Below are 23,269 nucleotides of genomic sequence, written 5' to 3'. Positions count from 1 at the left end.
CCTCTCGTGAGAACTCCTTCACAAGAACTGCATGGGGAAACTGCTCCCATAATCCAGTCACCTCCCACCAGGTCCCTCCCTTGACATGTGAGGATGACAATCTGAGATGAGATTTGGGTGGTGACACAGAGCCAAACCATATTACCAGGCATGTCCTGGGCTCACCTTGTGGAGGAAGCAACCTGGTAGAGGACACGGGCTTTCAATAGAGTCAGTGGAGATGAGACAGAGGAGGGCATTTCAGAAGGAAGCAGCTACCAGCTAAGGCTGGAAGACAGGAAAGCACTGTAGGCGGCTGCAGGGAAGCAGGCAGAGCAGAACATGGAGCGGGGCTCAGGGAGGGCCCAGCTCCTGGGAGTCCCTGGACATGTAATCCTTCCCCTTGGCCTCCAGAGTCCTGGGGACTAGCACTCCAGAAATGCATGTGCTCTTCTTTCCCAAAGAACCACAGCCCCAGCTCAATGAAAGGGTTAAGCTGGACTTCTCTCCCTGAGTGGCCTGATTCTTGTGTGAACTGCCACCTGTCATGACACCCAATCTAGACGATGTCCTTTAAATTTGTCTCCATCTGCCTATCAAGAGTTTAGTTATAGTAAAATACATACAATATAAAATTAACCATTTTAACCATTTGTAAGTGTCCAGTTCAGTAGTGTTAAGTACATTCACACTGCTGTACAACCATTACCACCACCCAACTCCAGAACTCTTTTCATTTCCCAAACTGAAACTCAATACCCTTTAAACAGCAACTCCGATCTCCCATCACCCCAGGCGCTGGCAACGACCATTCACTTCCTGTCTCTGCAAACTGGACTACTCCAGATACTGCATATAAGTGGAATCACATAATATATGTGCTTTTGTGACCATTTTCTATCATTTAGCACAATGCCCTCAGGATTCATCCGTGTTGCAGCACTGTGTTAGAATCTCCTTCTTTTGTAATGTTGAATGATATTCTATTGCATGGATATGCCGGTTTTGTTTGTCCAGTTATCTGTTGATGGACAGTAGGACTGCTTCTACCTTTTGGCTATTGTGAATAATGCCGCTGTGGACATTGGTGCTCACACATCTGTTCAAGTCTCTGCTTTCAATTCTTTTGGGGAATACCCAAAAGGGGAATTGCTTGATGATGTGGTAATTTTATTTTTAATTTTTTGAGGAACTGCCGTACTGTTTTCCACAGTGTCTGCACCATTTTACTTCCTATAAAAAATGCATAAGGGTTCCAATTTATCCACAAGCTTGCCAACACTTTTTTTTTTTTTTTTTAGATGGAATCTTGCTCTGGTTGTAGTGCAATGGCACAATCTCGGCTTGCTGCAGCCTCCGCCTCCTGGTTCAAGCAAATCTCCTGCCTCAGTTTTCCAAGTAGATGGGATAAAGGCACCCACCATCATGCCAGGCTAATTTTTGTATTTCTGTAAAGACGGAGTTTCACCATGTTTGCCAGGCTGGTCTCGAACTCCTGACCTCAGGTGATCTGCCTGCCTTGGCCTCCCAAACTGCTGGGATTATAGAAGGGAGCCACCACGCCTGGCCTCAACACTTCTTAATTATTTAAGTAGGAGTCCTAATGGGTGTGATAAGGGGTACTGAGTTTCAGTTTGGGAATATATGATATCTCATTGTGGTTTAAACCAGGACACTTTTAACAGTGAAGGAGGCACCACCCGTAATTATACAGGGGCACGGGCACAAGCTGGGGTGACGGTAGCTATGGTCTGTCTGGGGCATCGCACGGGGAGTGCTGCTGTGGCCTACTCAGCTCCCCCAGGGCTGGGGTTTGGAAGACAAGAGCGCCAAGCTTCGCTGGAGAGCAGAATAGCCTTCTTAGGGTCCCAGCTCCTGCCTGTCATCTACCCAGCTACCTGTCTACCTGAATTCCCCTAGTTGCTCATTGATGTAAAGATGGAAGAAAATTTCCCAGACTGTCTACAGGTAATCAAGGTGGAGACAGTTTTAGAATCTCAAGGGGGCTCTTGTGGAAACGGGATTTTAAATTAGTTGAAGTCTCACATAATTAAAATGATTTTGAGTGTAATAGCCACTTCAGTAATTCCTTGTCTATGATAATATTTATCAGCATTACTATTGCAGCACCTTATCACATCAGTCACTGTTGGAGAGAAGTCACCAGCCACCCTGAACATGAGGTGAAGGGTTGAGGGTAAAGAAGAGAACGTAAATGAGGGTAAAGTGTTTGACTTTATCCTTTATCACTTATCAAGCCTAATGGCAAATCATGCTGCTTTTTGTTTTTTAATGCAACTGTACTACCTAGAGACATGTGCTATTTGGAATCAGCTTTTTGTTTTACGTAGCTCTTTCCCCGAAATCTTCTGCTAAGGCTTGACAACAGTGCTGAGTGGACAGGAGTGACTATTACTCTCTCCACTTGACAGATGGGAAAAAAGGATCAGAGAAATAAAGGCAGTCAGTCAATATTTGGGGGTGCATCAGGCACCGTACATGTGCCGAGATCTGACAGGCACAAGCTGAAGTTTGCTGTCCATGGAAGGCAGGAAATGAGGTGTCTCAACCCAGCAGTGATCAGGGCCACCAAGAGGCAAGCAGAGGGCGCTGTGTGGATGACGGCAATGAGGGGGGCCTGCTGGGGGATAGGGTGTTTCAGCTGCAGACTAAAGTACAGGTAGGAGGTGGCCAGGTAAGCTGGAGAGGAGGAAAGGAGAGGAGCAGGGAAAGAAAAATGGCTCCAGGGAGAAGAGACAGCATGTGTGCTATAGTTTGGATATGGTTTTTCTGTCCACCACCAAAACCGATGCTGGAATTTGATCCTCACTGTGTGGTTTTGGGCCTGGTGGGAGGTGTTTGGGTCATGGCCGAGGTGGATCTCTCATGAAGGGTTTGGTGCCATTCTCCCAGTAGGGAGTGAGTTCTCATCCTGGAAAGATGAGATTAGCTCTCATGGAATGGATTAGTCCGTGAGGGTGGCTTGTTACAAAGCCAGAGATTCCCCACTGCCTGGCCCCTCTTTGCACCTGGCCACTTCCCCTTTGACCTTCTCTATCATGTTTTGATGCAGCACAGACGCCCTCACCAGAAGCCAATTCAATGCCAGTGTCCCGCTTTCTGTGCAGCCTGCAGAACCGTGAGCCAAATAAGCCTTTTTTCTTTCTTTCTTTTCTTCCTTCCTTCCTTCCTCTCTTCCTTTCTCTCTTCCTCTCTCTCTTCCTTCCTTCCTCTTTCTCTTTTTCTCTCTTCCTCTCTTTCTCTCTTTCTTTTTCAGACTGAGTCTTACTCTGTTGCCCAGGCTGGAGTGCAATGGTGCGATCTTGGCTCACTGCAACCTCCGCCTCCTAGGTTCAAGTGATTCTCCTGCCTCAGCCTCCTGAGTAGCTGGGACTACAGGCATACACCACTACACCTGGCTACTTTTTGTATTTTTAGTAGAGATGGGGTTTCACCATGTTGGCCAGGCTCGTCTCGAACTCCTGATCTCAGGTGATCCGCCCACCTTGGCCTCCCAAAGTGCTGGGATTACAGTTGTGAGCCCCCATGCCCAGCCTCCTCTTTTATTTCTAAACCACCCAGTCTCAGGTATCCCTTTATAGCAAGAGAAAACAGACAAGACAATGTGCATGCACAGGTGAGGGAGAACGAAACCTCTGTGCCTGCAGTCACAAGATGAGGCTGTGGAAGATCCAAGGCTTGAAGGGAACTCAGGAAGTCACTGGTGAGCCCTCCTGATTATTCAGGGAGTCTGTGTGGTCTCCACAGCCCTGGAGTTTCACTTCCTTAATGAGGCAAGGGATGACTGAAGACCGGTGCCCAGAGCAACAATATATGGGCAGGGTTCACATCTTAAAGACCCCTGGGATACAAAATTGGTGCAGAGAAGGGAGCAGAATCTGTCCTTCATTTTCAAATATTAGTGAATAGGTAGTAGTTCTCCAGTCAGTTGGAACGGAGGGAAAGGCTTCAATAAATAAATCTTAGGAAATAATGTTGGCTTGGCATTCCCCTCCTTCATCATATATCTAAACACGACCATTGCACTTTTCAAGCTTTTTTGTCATCTTCTATTTTTAAGTGCAGAACACAGAAGGATGGCTGAAGTACCCAGATCCACTTCCTTGTACAGAACAGAACTAGATGAGGTGTGTTCTAGCAAGCGCCCCCCAGCAGAATCCAGCCATCTGGGCAGGAAAACAGAGCAGCCCCTGACCCCATGCGCAGTGCTCAGCCTTGAGCTGTGAGCATGACTCAAGGCAGAGCAGGATTCTGTTTTCTTTCTCTCTCTCTCTCTCTCACTGTGTGTACATATACATATTTGAGACGGGGTCTCACTGTGTCTCCCAGGCTGGAGTGCAGTAGCACGATCATGGCTCAATGTAACTCTGTCTCCTGGGCTCAAGCAGTCCATTCACCTCAGCCTACCAAGTAGATGGGACTACAGGTGTGTGTGTGTGTGTGTGTGTGTGTGTGTGTGTGTGTGTGTGTGTGTGTGTGTGTGTGTGTTTCCGCAGAGATGAGGTCTTGCCATGGCACCCAGGCTGGTCTTAAACTCCTAGGCTCAAGTGATCCTCCCACCTCAGCCTTCCAAAGTACTGGGATTATAGGTGTGAGCCACCATGCCTGACCAATTTTGTTCTATTTTAAGGGCACCCGGGCTGATGGAAAAGGGATTTCTCAGGCATCTAGCTCTGCCTACCAGCCCCTCCCTACCCAATGTGATGATGCCATCTTTAAACCTGGGCTCCAGCTGGCTCTACCCCCTACTGTGTTCATTAACCTTGGGCAAGTGACTCCACCTCTCTGGGCTTCAGTTTCCCCATGTGTAAAACAAGGATATTGACACCTGCCTCCTGGGCTGTCTGGGGATGAAATGGGATGATGGCAGCAAGCCCTCAGCACAGGGCCTGGGGCAGCAAGCATGCAATCCTGAGAGACCACAAGGTCACATACACCCGCCACACCTGCTGGGACCAGATGTCCTTGTCAGAGAGGGACAGGTTATCATCTGGCTTGGTGGGCATCTTCCAACAACAGCAAAGGCCATGACCACAGTCTTTTTATAATTTCATTAAATAGCTTAGTGGCTGGAGCCATGACTCAAAGAGAACCAGGACCTCCTTCCCGTAGTCCCTTAATTCGCTGCACTCACGTTGGGTCCGTGGTTACTTTTCTTGGCCTCTCTCAGCACCAGGATTAGACAGGCTGAATAGGGGTTTCTGTCTCCAAGGTAAGATGAGGAACTGTGGCCTCATGTGGCTTCCCAACTCACTGGCTGGGAACAGGGTGAACAGGGCCACAGGGAGGCCAAGTGGGGAGCTGCCAGAGCTTCAGACTCTTGGCCTGGACTGGGCTTCATCGAGGCCCTGTCCAATTGGTGGACTGGGGCCAGCGAGCAGGCTGACCTGGTCTGTGAAATGGAAAAAGGGACCATGGACTCACTGTTCACAATCGGCTGGTTCACTTCAACATTTTAATGGAATTGACCTGAAATTAATGAGCACTGCCATGCTAGGTAAATACTGCCTCTAGGGGTGAGACAGGCAATGGGTAGAAGGCAGTGCAACAACTGAAACCCAAGGCCACGGACAATTACATAGAGAAAGCAAGGATGAGAAGTCTGCTCGGAATCTGGAGGATCAAATGTCTGTCCCCAAATAACAGGGATGCAGATGGCTGGGGTCTGATGCTGCCTGTCGGGGGCAGAGGCAGGCGCTGCATTCTGAGGGCCAGCAGGAGGACACGACGCGGCAGTGGGCCAGCCAGCCACAGTCAGGAGCCAGCACAGGAAAGGGAGTTGGATGGAGTCAGAAGGTCAGGCCGCCCCAGTGAACAGGGAGCACATTAACCTTTCCATAGCAGCGGGGGAGCTTATCAGGCTCCAAAATGCAGTCATCAAAGGCCAGCCAGCCCAGTGCAGCCAAGGCTGGCCTGGGGCTACCTCTGGGAGCAGGTCACGGGGCGGCAGCCTGCGAGTGGAGGCGAGGGCAGGCCCTGTGCCCAGAGTGAGCAGCTGCAGGGTGGCGTGCTCCAGCTGGCTCTGGGAGTCCCAGGCTGGAGAGCGGAATGATCAGGGTGGGACTGTTTCAGGGGTGGGAAAAGAGGGGAAATGGAGAGGATGGGTGTGGGTAGGGGGTGCTAGCCTGAAGGGCTCTTAGGGCCAAAGAGAAAAGGTTCCATGGGCTTTGGCCAGTTTTCTTCACTAAAAGGAGATGAAAAATGGAAAACAAAAAATATTTGATATCATGATTTTAACTCCCATGAAAAGTAGTTTGGTTTTAGACATAGCAAAACAAAGCACCACACCTCAGTCTATCTATTGGCTTTAAAACCACCCACTCATCACAAATGCTTCTACAGCGTGGCCTCCGCCCACTGCAGGCACAGGCATGAGTGATGAAGACAGGAGCAACCGTGCTCAGAAACACACACGGGCACTGAAAATGCATCTTTTTTGAATCTTTTTTTCTCCCTGTCAAATATATTATTTGCTGCCTTTGGATTGCCTTTAAGGTCAGATCTGGCTCAGTGAGAATGGTGACCACATATGCAAAATTAAAAAGGGGGGCTACCAGTTGTACCTTTATGTGGCATCAGTATAAACATTCTAATAGAACCAACCACCAATTAACCAATCACCAACCAACACATTCCATGCAGACAGCAAGTGCTTAATTTAATCTAAGTACATTCAAGAAGGAACAGGTGTACTTCTACTTCAGAAATAGACATTTTAAAAAAGAAGTAGGGTAGATAGCAGTGACAAATACCGAAAACTATGCTAAATAAGTCTTCTCTCTCTTAATTCCAACTTTGGGATGTCATGTGTATGGGATATTTAAATTTTTTTGGATGTAAATTTAAGTACAAGTTAAATGAATCATTAAGCATTAGACACACAGTGTATGTTGTTCTTGGTCTAGAAGAGACAGCTACATAGGTGTTCAAAAGGAGAATGACACAGTGACAAAGACTTCGAGTAAAAATAATTTATAGTTTTGTAATTTCAATTTTTGCCCTTCGTAACTTAATATACTTAGTCTGAGGATGAGTTGAGAAGAGAGGGAGCACAGAGTGGGATGACAATAGGTCAGAACCAGTAATTTTTTTTTTTTTTTTTTTTGAGATTTTATTTCATTCTGTCTCCCAGGCTGGAGTGCAGTGGCATGATCTTGGCTCACTGCAACCTCCATCTTCCAGGTTCAAGGAATTCACCTGCCTCAGCCTCCTGCAGGCACACGCCTCCACACCCGACTAATTTTTGTATTTTTAATAAAGACAGGGTTTCACCATGTTGGCTAGGCTGGTCTTGAACTCCTGATCTCAAGTGATCCACCTGCCTTAGCCTTCCAAAGTGCTGGGATTATAGGCATGAGCCACTGCGCCAAGCCAGAACCAGTAACTTAAAGTATGATTCTAATTGTCTTTTCACTGCATCTAGGAAGAGTCTGGTTCCTTCTGGCCCTTTCTTGTGTTCGCAGACTGCAGGGAGGCTGGGGGACTCCAGTGGTACAGATTAGCTTTTCTCTTCCGTGGTCACAGACACCTGGCTAAGGAGCAGGGGAAGGATGGAGGGTGGGGCTGTGCCCAGCTGTCCCTACCACAGAGGATCTGAGTAACTTGCAGAAAGTCTTCTCCATAGCAGAAAAGGAAGGGAGGGATGTCCAGCCTAGAACTCTAGCACCTCAAACCCAGGAGAGAGAACATGGGATTCCTACCCCAGGCCTATGAGAAAGGGGGCATCTGGAAGGACCTGGGATATTGGCATCTGCAGGATGTTCACTCTCCTTCCACCCTCCACATTTTTCCTGTTTTTAATTCTGGAAACATACACATAACATCAAATTGGCCAAGGGTGTCCAGTTCTTTCCTTCTGAAAGAGGTCAAAACTCTTCTAACTGTGCCCCAGCTCACATCACCTCATGTGTTCCTGCAGGCTTGTGGCAACTGCGGGCATTAACTGAATGGGTTAAAACTGACTTTCGCCCAGAGGCACCTTGGGCTGCAGCCTCTTTGCCAGACATCAGGCAGCAAGTCTGTATTAATCCTCAGGAATCCCTGGCCACTAAACCATCTTAAAGGGCAATTAGTGGCTTTATACAACTCATTATTTATTTACTCAAAAGACTGTATCCTCGGCTTGCTCTCTTTTTCTATTGTGGAAAATACATGTTTGGGACTTTTTAAAATGTGTATTATTTACCTGATAGAACTCAATGGCTTCTCTGGAGCCATTCCGTTTTATTGTGGAAATTAGTACTAGGGGGGCTTTTAAAAGCCGATTTTTAGACCCAACAGCCTGCGTTTGCTCATGTTGTTAATGCAGTGGATTGAGCTAACAGCCACCAGAGGGCTGTGAGGGACACCTCTGTGGCCTCTCTGTTGGAGCAGTGAGGCCAAGGGGCTCCACTTTTGTGAATACAGATGGTACCTCTGGGCCCTTTAGAGAGAAGAGGGCTGAACGGAGACTCAGTTGGCACTTATCTCTCTTCACACTGCCCCAGACAGTTCTCTACCAGGGCTTCCCCACATTAACCAAGCATTGCTGTTTGTTTTTGAAATAATAAGTATTATTTACTTTGAAATTATAAAATGAGACCAATTCTTTGTAGATCAGCTGGAAAGGTGTCAGGAAATGACCGAGGGATGACTTTATTAAATTTTTTTTTTTTTTGATACAGAGTCTCTCTCTGTCACCCAGGCTGGAATGCAACGGCGCGATTTTGGCTCACTGCAACCTCTGCCTCCCGGGTTCATGTGATTCTCCTGCCTGAGCCTCCCTAGTAGCTGGGATTACAGGTGCATGCCACCACACCCGGCTAATTTTTGTAGTTTTAGTAGAGACGGGGTTTCACCATAGCGGCCAGGATGGTCTTGATCTCTTGACCTTGTGATTCGCCGGCCTTGCCTCCCAGAGTGCTGGGATTACAGGCATGAGCCACTGTGCCCGGCCTGGGATGATTTTTTTCCGTAAGTAAAGTAGAAAGACAATGTGGCAGAGACAGGTGGTAGCCTCCTCAGAGGCATGCAGGAACCTCACCTGGGACCCAAAGACCCACAATTTGGCTTTTAGAGGGAAAGAGGCTCTACTAAAACATATTTCAAAATAGGGATGGCACGAGTAATAGAAGGAATATTTCTTAGGATTTGCTGACATTTGTTTTTCTATAATATCAGTGTAAAAACATGCTCCATACTGCTAGCTATGAATTGCTTCACACATTAAACCCATACTCTGTTATTTTCTTCTCTTGGTTTTTAAGCCTCTTGGTAGGACTTAAAAGCATCTCACGGTACCTCATACGTGACTTTTCTTGGTGGTACAATGAGGTAATTACTATCATATGGAGGGAGAAAGGAAGTGCCTTTTCCATTCATCACATCCTTTAATCTGTACATAAACCTAACAAGGAGGGCGTAAGCAGCATCTTGCTTCTGCAACTGAGAAAGCTGAGATTTGGATGTGTAAATGCTTGGCCCAAAGTAAATTCCAGACCAAGTGCAAGGATTCAAAGTCCTGTGCTTGCTTCATGATGTCTTGTAAAAAGAGGAGAGAATAGGGAAAGCTGGTCCAGGTTTTTCGTGTGGTTTTTTTTTTTTTTTTTTTTTTTTTTAATCTACTGTCTTTTTTTTTTTTTTTGACGTTTTTTCACTCTGTAGCCAACGCCAATTTTTTTTTTTTTTTTTTGCTTTCTTCTCTCCTTTATCACGACAGCATAAATGAGTGTCATAATTTGCATTCTTGGTCTTAATGCATTCAGTAAGTCACCACTGAGCAGTTATTTTGTATAAAGTACTACTAATAGTCAAGATGTGGTTCTTGCTCTCCGTTGTTGAGACCAGACATAAATACATAAAGGAGGTAGAGACTGTGAGCCGGCCTATGCCGGCATTTACATGAGGTGGTGAGGGAATAGGAGCTGTGGGGGCTGGGGCAGTTGGCTTTTTAAGGTTTCCGTGGAAGATGACGCTTGATCCCGAGTTTGAGGGATGCACTGCATAGCAGAAGACCCCTCCCATGCTTCCTTGCACTGACAGCTGTCTCGACACTTTCTACTCAGATGCCCACACCACAGCGGGGAGGCCTGCCGCTCCCTGTCCACCCTGCAGCCTGGGCCTGCCCAGGACATTCCTTCTGTGTTCTCTTCCCGTCTCCACTCCTGGGTCACCCGATGCTTGCTGTCCTCCACACGCCACCTCATATGTCCCCTCCCCACTCCTCGTCCCCTGTACTTGGAGAGTACGGCAATGTTTTACCTGTGTCGCCCAAGCGACTGATTTCTCCATGGTCGGATGCAGGCGGCCGCTACTAAAGAAGGTAAAAGCACCAGCTCTGGAGCCAGACCACTCTGCGGCTTTCTAGCTATAAGACTGGGGGTGAACTGCATGCGTTTGGAAACCAAGACTCACTAGAACATGAAATGAGGCTGGGTGTGGTGGCTCACGCCTGTAATTCCAGCACTTTGGGAGGCTGAGATCAGGAGCTGGAGACCAGCCTGGCCAACATGGTAAAACCCCATCTCTATTAAAAATACAAAAATTAGCTTGGTATGGAGACTCGTGCCTATAATTCCAGCTACTTGGGAGGCTGAGGCAGGAGAATCATTTGAACCTGGAAAGCGGAGGTTGCAGCAAACTGAGACTGCACCACTGTACTCCAGCCTGGGTGACAGAGCGAGAGTCTGTCTCAACAACAAAAAGAAAAGAACAACAACAAAAAAGAACATGAAATGAAATGAAATGGGGTTTCATAGAAAACATCTCTTTAAGTCCCTCACGTTGCATTCTTCCTTCCTCATTGAGAGAGTCACTGTGAGGATTAAATGAAGTAAGGTATGTGAGATGCTCAGTACACTACCGGATACGCGACTGTTCTAAGGAGATTATGAGTACTTATGTGTATGTCGACGTAACACACTCAGTATTTATGCGCATGCCTACATGTCCTCTACTACACTGTAGACTTCCTGAGAGTGGAATCCATGGGTAACGAACTTTTGTGTCTTTTATAGACATCAGCAGAATGCGTTATCATTGCAGGGATTTACTATTGTAAATATTTCACGGAATGAATGAAGAAGTACAAATGAAAAACCTAAGTATGAATAGTTGGTGAAGACAGCACATTTTAAGTCATGTTAATAGTAAGAAGCACAAAGATGAGGGGGCAGGAGAGGGAAGGAGGAGACAGGGGCCATCTGGCCCAATCCCAACTTGGTACAAGAGACGTCTCGAAAGCATCATATAGTTCTCTTTTTTGTTATTGAGTTCTAATCTAATTCCACTCTAACTTAATTATACTGAGTGTTTTTGATCTTTTTTTTTTTTTTTTTTTTTTTTTTTTTTTTTTTTTTTTTTTTTTTTTTTTTTTTTTTCTACTTTTGGACTGATTTTTTTTTTCAATTTTTCCATTTCTTCCCCCACTCTCTACCTCTGTGTTTGTAGATTCTATAACATCCATACCAGCAGGCATGAACACCTTGAGCCACTTAGCGATGAGCCCCTGATTATCCACCTTTGACTCCTCAGGCATCTACTGCAAGGGTGGATAGCCACAGTTGCAAAAAATTATTTTCTCTTTTAAGCCCCAAGTTGCCATTATTTAACCACAAAGCATTGGTCTAGTTCATCCATATATTTATCAAATGACTTACTGTGTCTCCTAATTGCCAGGTACTGTGCTAGGTGCTAGGGATAAAAAGATTACCAAGCCAGAAATAATGTCAGGATGTAAAATGTGGCACAAGCCTCCTATCTCTGACCCCAGCCAGCTGCTCTATTGTTGCACGATGAGAGGCAAAAAAATCGTACTGACCAGGAGTCTGGGGACCTGGGATCTAGTTCCACCTCTGCCACTTGCTCCTGTGTGGCCCTGGGTGAGTCGCATCACCTGTTCCAGGCTCAGCTTTCTCATCTGTAAAATGGGTCCCATCTATCTCTCAGGGTTGTTGTGAAGATAATGAGATGGTAAATGTGATAGTGATGCTAACCTCTAAAGTTCTCAAACTAAGTTTTTATTCACAGCTTCACTGTACATTTAAAAATAACTAAAAGAGTGTAACTGGATTGTTTATAACAAAAGGGATGAATGCTTGGGAGAAATGGATTCTTAAAAAGTTTTTATTCACGTGGCATACTTAAAATACCTCTTTATAAGGAGCCCTCTTGCTTTGGGAAGATGGAAGAGTGCTGAGGGCCTCAGGGCAGGGTTGATATGTACCTGCCAGCACGCCACCTTAACATCTTCACAGAAGCTGAAAATGTTCTTAAAAGTGCTTCCCTTTTTTCTTTTTTTTTTTTTTTGACCCTTAAAGAAGAGACCAACTATTAGTACTGTGTGGCAACTGGGCTGTCCTCTCACATGGCCAGGGACTGGGTGACACGGTACCCAGAAAGGTACACTTCTGTGCTGGTGGCAACTCCAACACACTTCCTTTGTTTGCCTGGAGCTGGTCCACTGGACAAGGGGTCAGGAAGATGAGGCTGAATCCAACCCCCCACGCTGCTAGACGGGTACCCACTGGCCTCCCCACCTTGCTATGGGGCCATTTCTCATCTGGCTTCTGGGCACAGACCACTTCACATTCTTCTACCTAAGTGAAGGTGAAACTCCCTCAGTTTTAGGTAATTCCTCATTTACGTAATTTCATTATATTCTTCCCAATGGGCAACAAGGAGATTTGATGTGTGAGATTTATTCGAGAAAGGGCAAAACTGAGGGCAGCAAACGCACAAGCCTTGAGTTCTTTCTCCTTGCAAAGGCAACACTCATCTGGTCTGTGAAGCCATGGGCACAGTCACAAGGCTGCTTCTCATCCCGGCACCCCCAGCCCCAGCACAGCGCCCCACGGAGCATGCTGGATGTGCTCAGTAAATATTTGTGAAATAAATGAATAAATCAATGGCAGTTGTTTGGATTTCAATATAAATGGATTTTGGGCCTGAGATACAGCCAGATGGGCAGACAGGTTACAGTCTGGTGATGCATCTCCAAGACTATAAAAACGTAGCTGTTGCTGGAGTCGCAGACTGACATTTCAGAAGATGATTATATGCGCAATTTAACCACATGGCTATTTGTGCCCTCCAAGTGCCATCGCTTCAACAACTGTTTTCATGTTGGCTTTTTTGCTCGTTCCTCTCTTTTTTTTAAGTCAAGCATAATTTTTTGCAGCCTCTCATATTTCTAGCTGAATGTGATTTATTCATATAAAATTATGTTCCAGTTTTATAAAACCCAAGTTACTGCAAATGATGCCTGAGGTTTCACAGAAAATATTAATTCCTGATCTGCTGCTATAAAGCATGCCTGCTCGCCGAGAGCAGCGCTGTCGCTCTGAGACAGATGGAAGCAGTCCAAGGGTATGATTAACTTCTTAGTCCTGGCAATTTCCTCATGCTTCTCTTGCCCTAGATTTCAAGATTGACCTCCAGCTTCTCTGCAGATGCACAGTCGCTCGGCTTGATAAATCACACGAATCCCTTTTTTGATCAGAGTTATCTACTATTTACTACTCACGAAGGGAAGTTAATCGTATTCAAGGCACTTCATATGCTGCGCACAAATCCTTCCTTCTTCCTAACAGCACTTTGCATATTTTCCACGTTGGCGGTGATGTGGCATCTTTCGCAGTGCAGAGGGTCCACACCAAAGATCCACCTTTATCCTGTTTGTCCTTCTCCTTTGCCTCTACCAACCAGCATCAAATACACCAATCCATAAGAAGAAAAACACGTGAGGGGCACACAATAAGCCCTGAATAAGCGAGACGAATTGTGTCCCTTTGCAAACTGAGATTTGCTTGTAATTGGCTGCTTTACCTTGCCAAGAATTTTGCCTGGCTGAGTGTGGTGGCTCACACCTATAATCCCAGCACTTTGGAAGGCCAAGGTGGGCAGATCACTTGAGCCCAGGAGTTCAAGACAAGCCTGGGCAACATGACGAAGACATGCCTCTATGAAAAGTATAAAAATGAGCAAGGCGTGGTGGCTACTGTGGCACTGGGTGGGGCATGGAGAGGGCTGAGGATCACTTGAGCCTTGGAGGTTGAGGCTGCAGTGCGCTGTGATTACACTACTCCACTCTAGCCTGGGTAACAGAGTGAGACCCTGTCTCATACAAAACAAAACAAAAAACAGAAAAAAGAATTTCACCATCTCTTCTTGTCCTGTTTGTCTGCTTTTTTCATTCTGGGGGAACGTGAGTGGGCCTCTGGTAGGCCAGCTGACTCTCAGTGGTATAAAACAGATGCAAACAATTCTACCGTCACGAGTAGAAAAGAACAGACAATGCACCATCCCACTCTCACACACCCCTTCCCATCACTGCTGGACAGGGGACGTGAGTGAGTGCAGCTGGAGCCCAAACTCCCTCTCTGCCTTGCCAGGGTGATCCAGTTTCAACCTGAAGTACACTTTGCCTATTTGGAGTGAACCATGAATTAAGTCCATTGCTCAGGCAAAACCAAGCAAGGGAAAAGGTTTTCTGGGGGGACGATCACAGAGGATTTTAAAAATTTATGTAATGGAAATATCAGTTTTAATTTATCAAGGTTGTGTATTGATTATAGAAGATTCTCTGAACTTTAAAGCATACAGTCTGAACTATCGGACACTGGATTTGTGCTGGAATGTCGATTTAGAAAATAAACCAGGAGACAGGAGAAATGAAAAGACAAGATTGACTTTCCAAAGACATCTGGACATTCTCTAACCTCTAACACCCGAGAGGGATTAGATTTCTACCCACCCTTAGGAAGGGAAAGGAAAATGCACCCCTTTCTTTTTCTTCTATCTAGTCTCATCAGGTCAGATCTCAAGACTTTGAAGTTGAGCTTTCTTATAGGGAAACAGAGAACAAAAACTGGCTTTCTACAGTGTAAACTCATGTCCTTCCACCAAACCCAAGTCAACGAAATCCCGTTGCAACATCGATTTTTACACTGGGTACTCAATGTTGAGGCTCAGTGGAAGTGAAATGAGCCCCTGGATGAGCAAACTTGCAGGACACTGAGGTTCTGGAGGATAAGGCCCAGGGTGTGTCACAGACATGCTCTTCCACAAAGAACCAATGTGCATGGCCAGAGCAAGTGTGGGCTTTTCTGTCCCATTCCAGAATTGCAGAACTCAGGAAGCACCTTCTGAGGTCTGAAAAGTGCTTTTCCCCCCAAGAAAAAAGATGAAGGCATGGCCTAATCACTATGGAATTTCATATAAAGAGGTGATAAAAGGCTGAGAGCAAAAAGAGTTTAGGAAGCCAGGATGGTTTGTGTAAATGGTTTGTGTAGAATAGGTTAATACGAGGCTCCAAGTACCAGAGATACTGGGCCTAGAACCCCACTTTGTGATATTCAGGGCATGGGGAGATCTTTAATGAATTCCACTCCCACCCTGAGGTTTCTCTGGCAGACAGAACATTAGGCAAGTCATACAGTGGTCTGACTTGAGGCACTCGGGTCATTTTTCTAGAAAATATTGCTTTATTCAAAAGAATAAGTAATGTCATAGAAAATGACATCTGTCACTTGATAAGTTATTCTCTAATTAGAAAGTAGAAAATATGAATGCAATTAATTCAGTAGGTATTTTAAAGTCATTATTTTGAAGAAAGGTTTTAATTTCCATCTTGAAATGGTTACAAATGCTTATCACTTATGGGGATTACTTCTGTGGTCCTGAGTAGAAAAAATAGAATAGAAAAAGAATGGCTGTTATTAAAAAGTCAAAAAACAGCATGCTGGAGAGGCTGTGGAGAAAAAGAAATGCTTATACACTGTTGGTGGGAGTGTAAATTAGTTCAGTCATTGTGGAAGACACTGTGGCGATTCCTCAAAGACCTGGAAGCAGAAATACCATTTGATCCAGCAATCTAGTATTGTGTATATACCCAAAGGAATATAAGTCATTCTATTATAAAGATACATGCATGTGTATATTTATCGCAGCACTGTTCACAATAGAAAAGACATGGAATCAACCCAAATGCCCATTAACGACAGACTGGGTAAAGAAAATATGGTACACATATGCCATGAAATACTATACAGCCATAAAAAGGAAAAAGATCATGTCCTTTGCAGGGACATGGATGGAGTTGGAAGCCATTATCCTCAGCAAACTAACACAGGAACAGTAAAACAAACATTGCATGTTCTCACTTATAAGTGGGAGCTGAATGATGAGACCCATGAAGGGGAAACACATACTGGGGCCTGCCAGTGAGGTGTCGGGGGAGGGAGAACATCAGGAAGGACAGCTAGTAGATGCTGGCTTAATACCTAGGTGATGGGTTGATAGGTGTAGCACACCACCATTGCACACGTTTACCTATGTAACAAACCTGTACATCCAGCAAATGTGCCCCTGAACTTAAAATACAAGTTGAATAAAAAAAAAGAAAAAGCATAGAGAAGGTAGCTTTACACAGCTGCACTGCTAGAATAGTAGAAAAAGTCAACTCGTCACTTTGAAATGACCAATTCTGAATAGAAAAAGTGCTACAGTAAAGTAAGGGAAATGCCCTATTATATTTGAGGACAGAGAAATTTCTGAGTGGTGACAATGAAAACCTCCATTTTTGGGTGGGGAGTGGGCTTGACAAGGGATTTTTAAAATTAAAAATATCTGAAAAAACGTAAAGAAAATGGCATTGTTCATCATTAAAATCCATGCACATTTTCTCTTGAGGACAAAGTCATTTATCTTTTGGGAAGAAATCTTCAAATGTATCAGTCCTAGTTTCTGATGAATTGCCTTTGTATTTGCGACCATGTCTTCAAAATGAATCCATATTTTCCTAAAATAGGCAATGATTCATTCTACGAAAGGTCATAATGACATTTTGTGTTTATATATGTAGCTTTACTAAGATGTAATTTATACTCCATAAAGTTTACCCATTTAAAGCATACAATTCACTGCTGTTTGGTATACTTACAAGGTTGTGCAACCATCACCGTAATCTATTTTTACATTTTCATCATCCCCAGAGAAACCTTGTACTCGTTAACGACAAAGTTTTGTCAACTTTGAGGGCTTTCCCTTGCATCTCAGTGCATTCTGTTGAAGGAATTACTTAAGAAGAAAAGTCAAACAGAAAAAAGAAAAATGTATAGGAAAGAAATGACTGTGTTATATTCTAAATGTGTTTTGATCTAGATTCCTTCTTCCTCCTACTGACATACTCAGAAGCAGTGCAGTCATCAGCTTTTGTGAAAATCCCAAAAGCAATTCCAGAAGATCACGTGCCACCACTCAGGACACACAGGCTTGTGTGGTTGTCATGGGGAAGGTTTTGTAATTGAAATAAAAATATTCATGCTCAGTCTGCCACCAAAGAGAAAATGCTTTTCACTCATGCACAGCAGATAATTCGCCTAAGTGACAGGTTTTACTTTGGAGGAAGCACCGAGCTAAGCTGGTTTACACAGTCAATGATGGCTCATTCCATGAAAAAGGAACTGGGAAGGAAGGCAGGGTGGTGAAGGTTAGCTAGACAACGCGGAGGTGCCTGCCAGCCAGCCGAGGGCACATCTCCTCCTGCTGCTTCTAATGCTGTGGAGACATGCAGGGATTTCACCTTTACCTCCTGACAGTTCCTCAAACCATGCACGTGTGTGTGCCTGTTCCCTCCCTCCCCCCCTCCAATCTTAGTAAGTAAACAAAACAAAACAAAACAAAACAAAAAAACCAAAAAGAAAAATAAAAAACCAAACCAATGGTCTGGTCTGTTCTAGAAGTAACTTTGCATACCCACATTCAACTATCTGTCTACAGCCTTTTAGGCAAAGCAGGATATAAAATACAGCTTGTGTGTGTTTCTTGATGCGGTTTATACATCTCATTCAGTAACATGTATCAGGAGAAAGAAGCTAAAGCAAGGAGTAAAAAGTCAGGCATGCGGGACTGTGAGTTGTTGGGTTATGTGCATAACATATTGCAAGAGAGAATCTTATCAAAAGATAGGTAGCTTCCGGTGAAATGATATGGAAAAACTCTGAAGAAAACATCTCAAAAGAAATGAAGTACTTATTGCTGAAAAATGAACTTAGATCTCAACCAATTCCAAAGCTCAGAATTTACCACACCATTCAGGCCTTTCTAAGTTTCTTGTGTCTTGCTTCATTGCACAACAAGGGATTCTTCACACTTGCTATGAAACAGAACAAGGCGATTTTTGCAGTGATAACCTCCACACATGCATGACAAATCCAAGCATGCAAAATGTTTAACATCCCAGTTCACAGATACTTTAGGGACAAAACCCGATTATGAATTATATGCCACAATAAATAGGGCTCAATGTTTCATAAAGCAATTTATAGTTCATAAAAATGACAAAATGTACCTGTCAGAGAGAGTGCGGAGAGCTGTTCTCTGGGCTGCCTGCTGGAAGAAAGAAGGGCAGAGATGTTTATTTAATATTCTAACTTTTGAATTATGTGCTCAATCAACATGTAAAAAAAACCTGGGCATTACACACATTTTTGCCATGTGGCCAAATTTTAAATGACTAGCAATGTAGTAGAGAGCCCTGCTGTAAAACGTGAAATGTGTGTTATGAAATGAACTTCATGGAGAGTTAATTGAAGCTCGGCAATGCACACCTGCAACTCGGGAGTGAGTTTGCAGGGCAAAGGACTGCACCCAGGTAAGCTTGGACAGGCCTCAGGAAATTGGCAAAGACCAGAGCTACTTCTCTGAAATCATTTTCCCATTGCTTTGCTGTCCTTCTCTATAAGAAAGAAAAAGTCTCTTTTGATTTCTTTGTTGCTTCTTTCCCAGTGAAGGTGTAATTTTTCACTCGGATTTCAGGTTAAAAAAGTCTTCACAGTTGGAATATCGAATGCTGCTAGAAATCTCATGATATGAGATTATTGATTTGTTTTAGGCATAATGATATTATGGCAATGGTTTTTAAAATTCACACTGAAATGTTAATGGATAAAATTATCTGATGTTGAGATTTGCCTTATAATAATACAGTGGGAGGGCTGGGCAAAGCGGCTCATGCCTGTAATCCCAGCACTTTGGGAGGCTGAGGTGGGCGGATCACCTGAGGTCAGGAGTTCGAGACCATCCTGGCCAACATGGTGAAACCCCGTCTCTACGAAAAATAGAAAAATTAGCTGGGCGTGGTGGCGTGTGCCTGTGGTCCCAGCTACTATGGAGGCTGAGGCAGGAGAATTACTTGAACCCGGGAGGCAGAGGCTGCAGTGAGCTGAGATCGTGCCATTGCACTGCAGCCTGGGTGACAAGAGTGAAACTCTGTCTCAAAAAAATAAATAAGAAAAAAATACAGTGGGAGAAGGGCAGAGTAGATGGGCAAATATATGAGATAAGATGGCCCTGCATTCAGAACTGCTGATGTTGGGTGATGAGCACAGGGCAGATTCTTATATTATTCTGGCCATTTCCCTATATGAAATGAATAAAACTTTCGTTTTGTATTGAAAACATATTGGTTTGCTTTTGTTTCTTTCGTCTACTAAAATTAATGTGTGTGTGTGTGTGTGTGTGTGTGTGTGTGTGCGTGTGAGCTGAAATTTCCCATAATAAAAAACTAAAAGAAAAAAACAAAGAAGATTCCATTTCTCCATCAGATTATCCCAAGTTTTGTACTTGCTTTTTTCCTCTCTGCCTGTTCTATTTTTTACCCATTTGCCTTCTATCTCTGGGCCAAATGAGGTCGAGGAAGGCAGATGGCACCCGATGCTCTCTGTCTCTGTCTTAAGACCCCTCAGTCATGACTTCTCAGCATGCACCGGGAAACAAGGAGTGTGCAATGGTCCGTTCCTCCTTGCATGATGTCCAGGTCATGTTTACTGTTTCTTTTTCTTTTCTGAGATGAGTCTCGCTCTGTTGCCCAGGCTGGAGTGCAGTGGCACAGTCTCAGTTTACTGCAACCTCCGCCTCCCAGGTTCAAGCGATTCTCCTGCCTCAGCCTCCTGAGTACAGGTGCCCGCCACCATGCCTGCTTAATTTTTGTATTTTTAGTAAAGATGTGGTCTTACCATGTTGGCCAGGCTGATCTCAAACTCCTGACCTCAAATGATCTACCTTGCCTCCGCCTCCCAAAGTGCTGGGATTACAGGCATGAGCCGCTGTGGCTGGCCTATGTTTACTGTTGACTAAGGACCTCACAATACTTCTCATGCTGATCCCATCAAATTCAGATATCACGAAAAATAGAATCTTCAGGTTAGAAAAAAAAAAGATACCTCATAACTATTTTCCCTGTTATGGAAATAAGATACACCCTTGGTAATAGTTCCATATCTTGGGATAAAAATAAAAGTAGAAGAAGTCATTGTCCCAGAGAAGCTCCTTCCTAAGTAGGCACTGGATGACCTTGGCACACTTTTAGAATACCATGAAAATGAAAGATTAAAGCAGGGCAGTGTCAGGAAGGTGCAGGGATGGGCGTCCGCTCCTCTAATGGTACCTGGAACTGTGAGCAGGTATCAATACATACCTGCTGAGTAAATGTTAGATGAATGAATCAGTCAGGGAAGGCTTCCCACTGAAATCTGAGCATAACTTTAGAGACAAGGAGGGATGTGGTCAGGAGTGAGGAGGCATTGGTATACTGGGCTAGATGGCACAGCAGGGGCCTGTCCCAGCCCAGCCTCTGGCAGCAGCTCTCAACTGGGGCACCCATGACTCCCGAACCCTGGCTGTCTGGAAATGATGAGGGTGTTTCTGTGCATTATGTTCATGCACAGGATCAATAATGGCAGTCAGTGTCTGGGGCCAGGGATACTAAAGCCCTTCAAACAGCAGGAAGGTCCCTTGTACAGTGAAGAACTGTCTCCTGCAGTGTTTCTCTGCAGACACCCTTAAAATGACAAAGGAATGAGTAGGAATGAAAGGACTGCCGAAAGAAGGGATGTAAGGAACATGAGCTCCAGGGCCTGGCAAAGATAAGACGCACCGAGACAACTTCCATAAGTAATGCAACAACACTGAATTAGGAAAACCATCCAGTCTGTTGAGCTGGGGGTGAAGAGTCCGACACTCTGGGACAGGTTTTGCCATTTGTTTGCTACGGACCTTGAGTCTGGCCTTCAACCTCCAGCTCAGTTTCCAAAGCACCCTTTCCTTTTCTGAATGGGGTGCTGAAAGAGCCAGTGAGTCCGTGTCCAGGCTACTATGGACAAGATGTTACTGTCCCCTCCTCGTTCCCTAGATTCTGAATGAAGAGGACCCCATGTCCTGGCATTCCAGTGTCATCGGATTACTTCAATAGATAAAAGAATACAGATCTACTGATCTTTATAAGGGCAGCTGAGGGAGCAGTGGGAGGCCGGGGAAGAGGACCGGAGCCTGGGGAGCCCATGCAGACACCTCCAGGACTGGGTGCTTCCCTCTCCCCTCAGTCCTTTTCCTGTGTTCTTCCAGGGAGCCCGCCTAGAGCACACTGATAAAATGCACCCAGCAGGTAACAGGTGGCATCACTGCTGGCAGGTTTGTCTGCTGCAGAGTTTCCCTCTCACTCAGCAAGATGGCTTTCGCTTTAGGCAGTGACACTTGAGCTTACCTCCCTACTCCTGACTGTGTGGTTGAATACACAAGAAGTATTTTTGAACTTCCCCAAAGAAAGGTGGAATGTATTATTAGTATTGTCTCAGCAGGAGCCATCAGAGACGGGCTCTTCCCAGAATAACAGAAATCATAAGAGGTGTGACTAAAAGTTCAATAGAAACCTTCAACATCGCATCTGATTTCCCCCCAGCCGTGGAAATGCACCAAGCCTTTCCAATATTTTAAGAGGCTACTGACTCTTTTCTCTCCCACCTCCAAACACTTCGTGCTGACTTCTGTGATACGGAAACAGTGCTTGCTGATGTGCAGCTTGTCAGAAAATGATTTAAAAAGCAAATGCGAAACAAACAAGCAAAAAGCAAGAAACACTGCTGTCTGGCCACCACTGGAGTGCCTAGGAATTGAGGCATCCCAGGTGGCGGTACTTGTTGGCAATGCCACAGGACTGATGTCGGGCCCGTCCTCTAATATAAGCCGAGTTGGAAGTTTGGAGCAAGGGCCACTTTCCTTTAGCAGACTGGCGTGATCCTGGGAACAAAAGGTCCTGCTGGGCTGAGAGACAGGGCACTCCACCAGGCACTAAGCAGTGTTCTCCTGTGATTCTTCACTCTTCCAATCTGTCCACATGATGTATGCTACCATGCATGCAACACGGTGGTACTTAGCACCATCAATTGCTTGCACTACTTTTTTTTTTTTTTTTTTTTGCAATTAAGTTTCACTCTTGTTGCTCAGGCTGGAGTGCAATGGTGTGATCTCAGCTCACTGCAAGCTCCACCTCCCAGGTTCAAGTGATTCTCCTGCCTCAGCCTCCAGAGTAGCTGGGATTACAGGTTACAGGCATGTGCCACCACACCCATCTAATTTTTTGTATTTAGTAGAGACGGGGTTTTACCATATTAGTCAGGCTGGTCTCGAACTCCTGACCTCAAATGATCCACCCACCTTGGTATCCCAAAGAGCTGGGATTACAGGCATGCGCCACTGTACTTGGTCTGCTCTGCTATTTTTTAATGACTGATTTTCATTGTGCTATTTAATTTGCAGTTATTCTATATCATTAAAAATTTTATAAAAACTCATCATCTATTATGAAAGAAGAGGAGTATATGTTATGTGTTTTAAATAATTCCTTGAGGAAAAAACCCTTTATGGCATGATATTAATTGTCATATATCAGAGCAAAGACCACCAAGATGTTTTCACTGACTCCTCTCTTTAAAAAGACCTTCAGCTTTGTTCACTGTTTTATTTTACTATTGGAAAATAATAAAACAAATTTTGGAATTAAATGGCAAAGAAAAAATTACTTAGGTGACTCATGATTGAAGCTTGAAAAAGTATTCATAGTAAACTAGATGAATTGCCCAATTTCATTCCTTCAAGAGTTATACATTATAGCAACTATATTTTTCTCTTCCTAAATCTCTCATCATCTCTTCCTTACAACTTTCCTTTTATTCAGTTCTCAGAAAAATAGGTTGAGAGGGTTAAGAGAACACTTCATTGATCTTTCCTGAGTTCATTATTCATTCACGAATGACTCTGAAGCTCAAGTCTATGAGACAAAATATGTTTTTTTTTTCCTGCCAGAAATTGCCATTTTCAGGTTCTCCTTAAGAGATGACATATTTTCTCTGTCTTTATTATAGCAAGCTTGTTGCTTGGGAACACAATCAGTAGATATGCAGGTTTCAATGTATGCTAAATGAATTACAAGTCACAATCTGTTATTGAAGGGAAA

At 44.6% G+C, this 23,269-nt stretch overlaps 1 protein-coding gene across 1 annotated transcript in view; it reads right to left on the bottom strand.

The window, feature by feature from the left end:
* Positions 1 to 23,269, bottom strand: part of AFF3 (AF4/FMR2 family member 3) — a 153,576-nt gene that overhangs the window by 84,123 nt on the left and 46,184 nt on the right. The window contains exon 6 of the mRNA XM_037735164.1: positions 18,329 to 18,369. Within this exon, the coding sequence (XP_037591092.1) occupies positions 18,329 to 18,369 (41 nt within the window). The remainder of the gene's footprint in view (positions 1 to 18,328; positions 18,370 to 23,269) is intronic.

This window comes from Cebus imitator, unplaced genomic scaffold (assembly GCF_001604975.1).
Source record: "Cebus imitator isolate Cc_AM_T3 unplaced genomic scaffold, Cebus_imitator-1.0 Scaffold736, whole genome shotgun sequence".
NCBI lineage: Eukaryota > Metazoa > Chordata > Mammalia > Primates > Cebidae > Cebus > Cebus imitator.
This window is presented reverse-complemented; position numbering and strand designations above follow the sequence as displayed.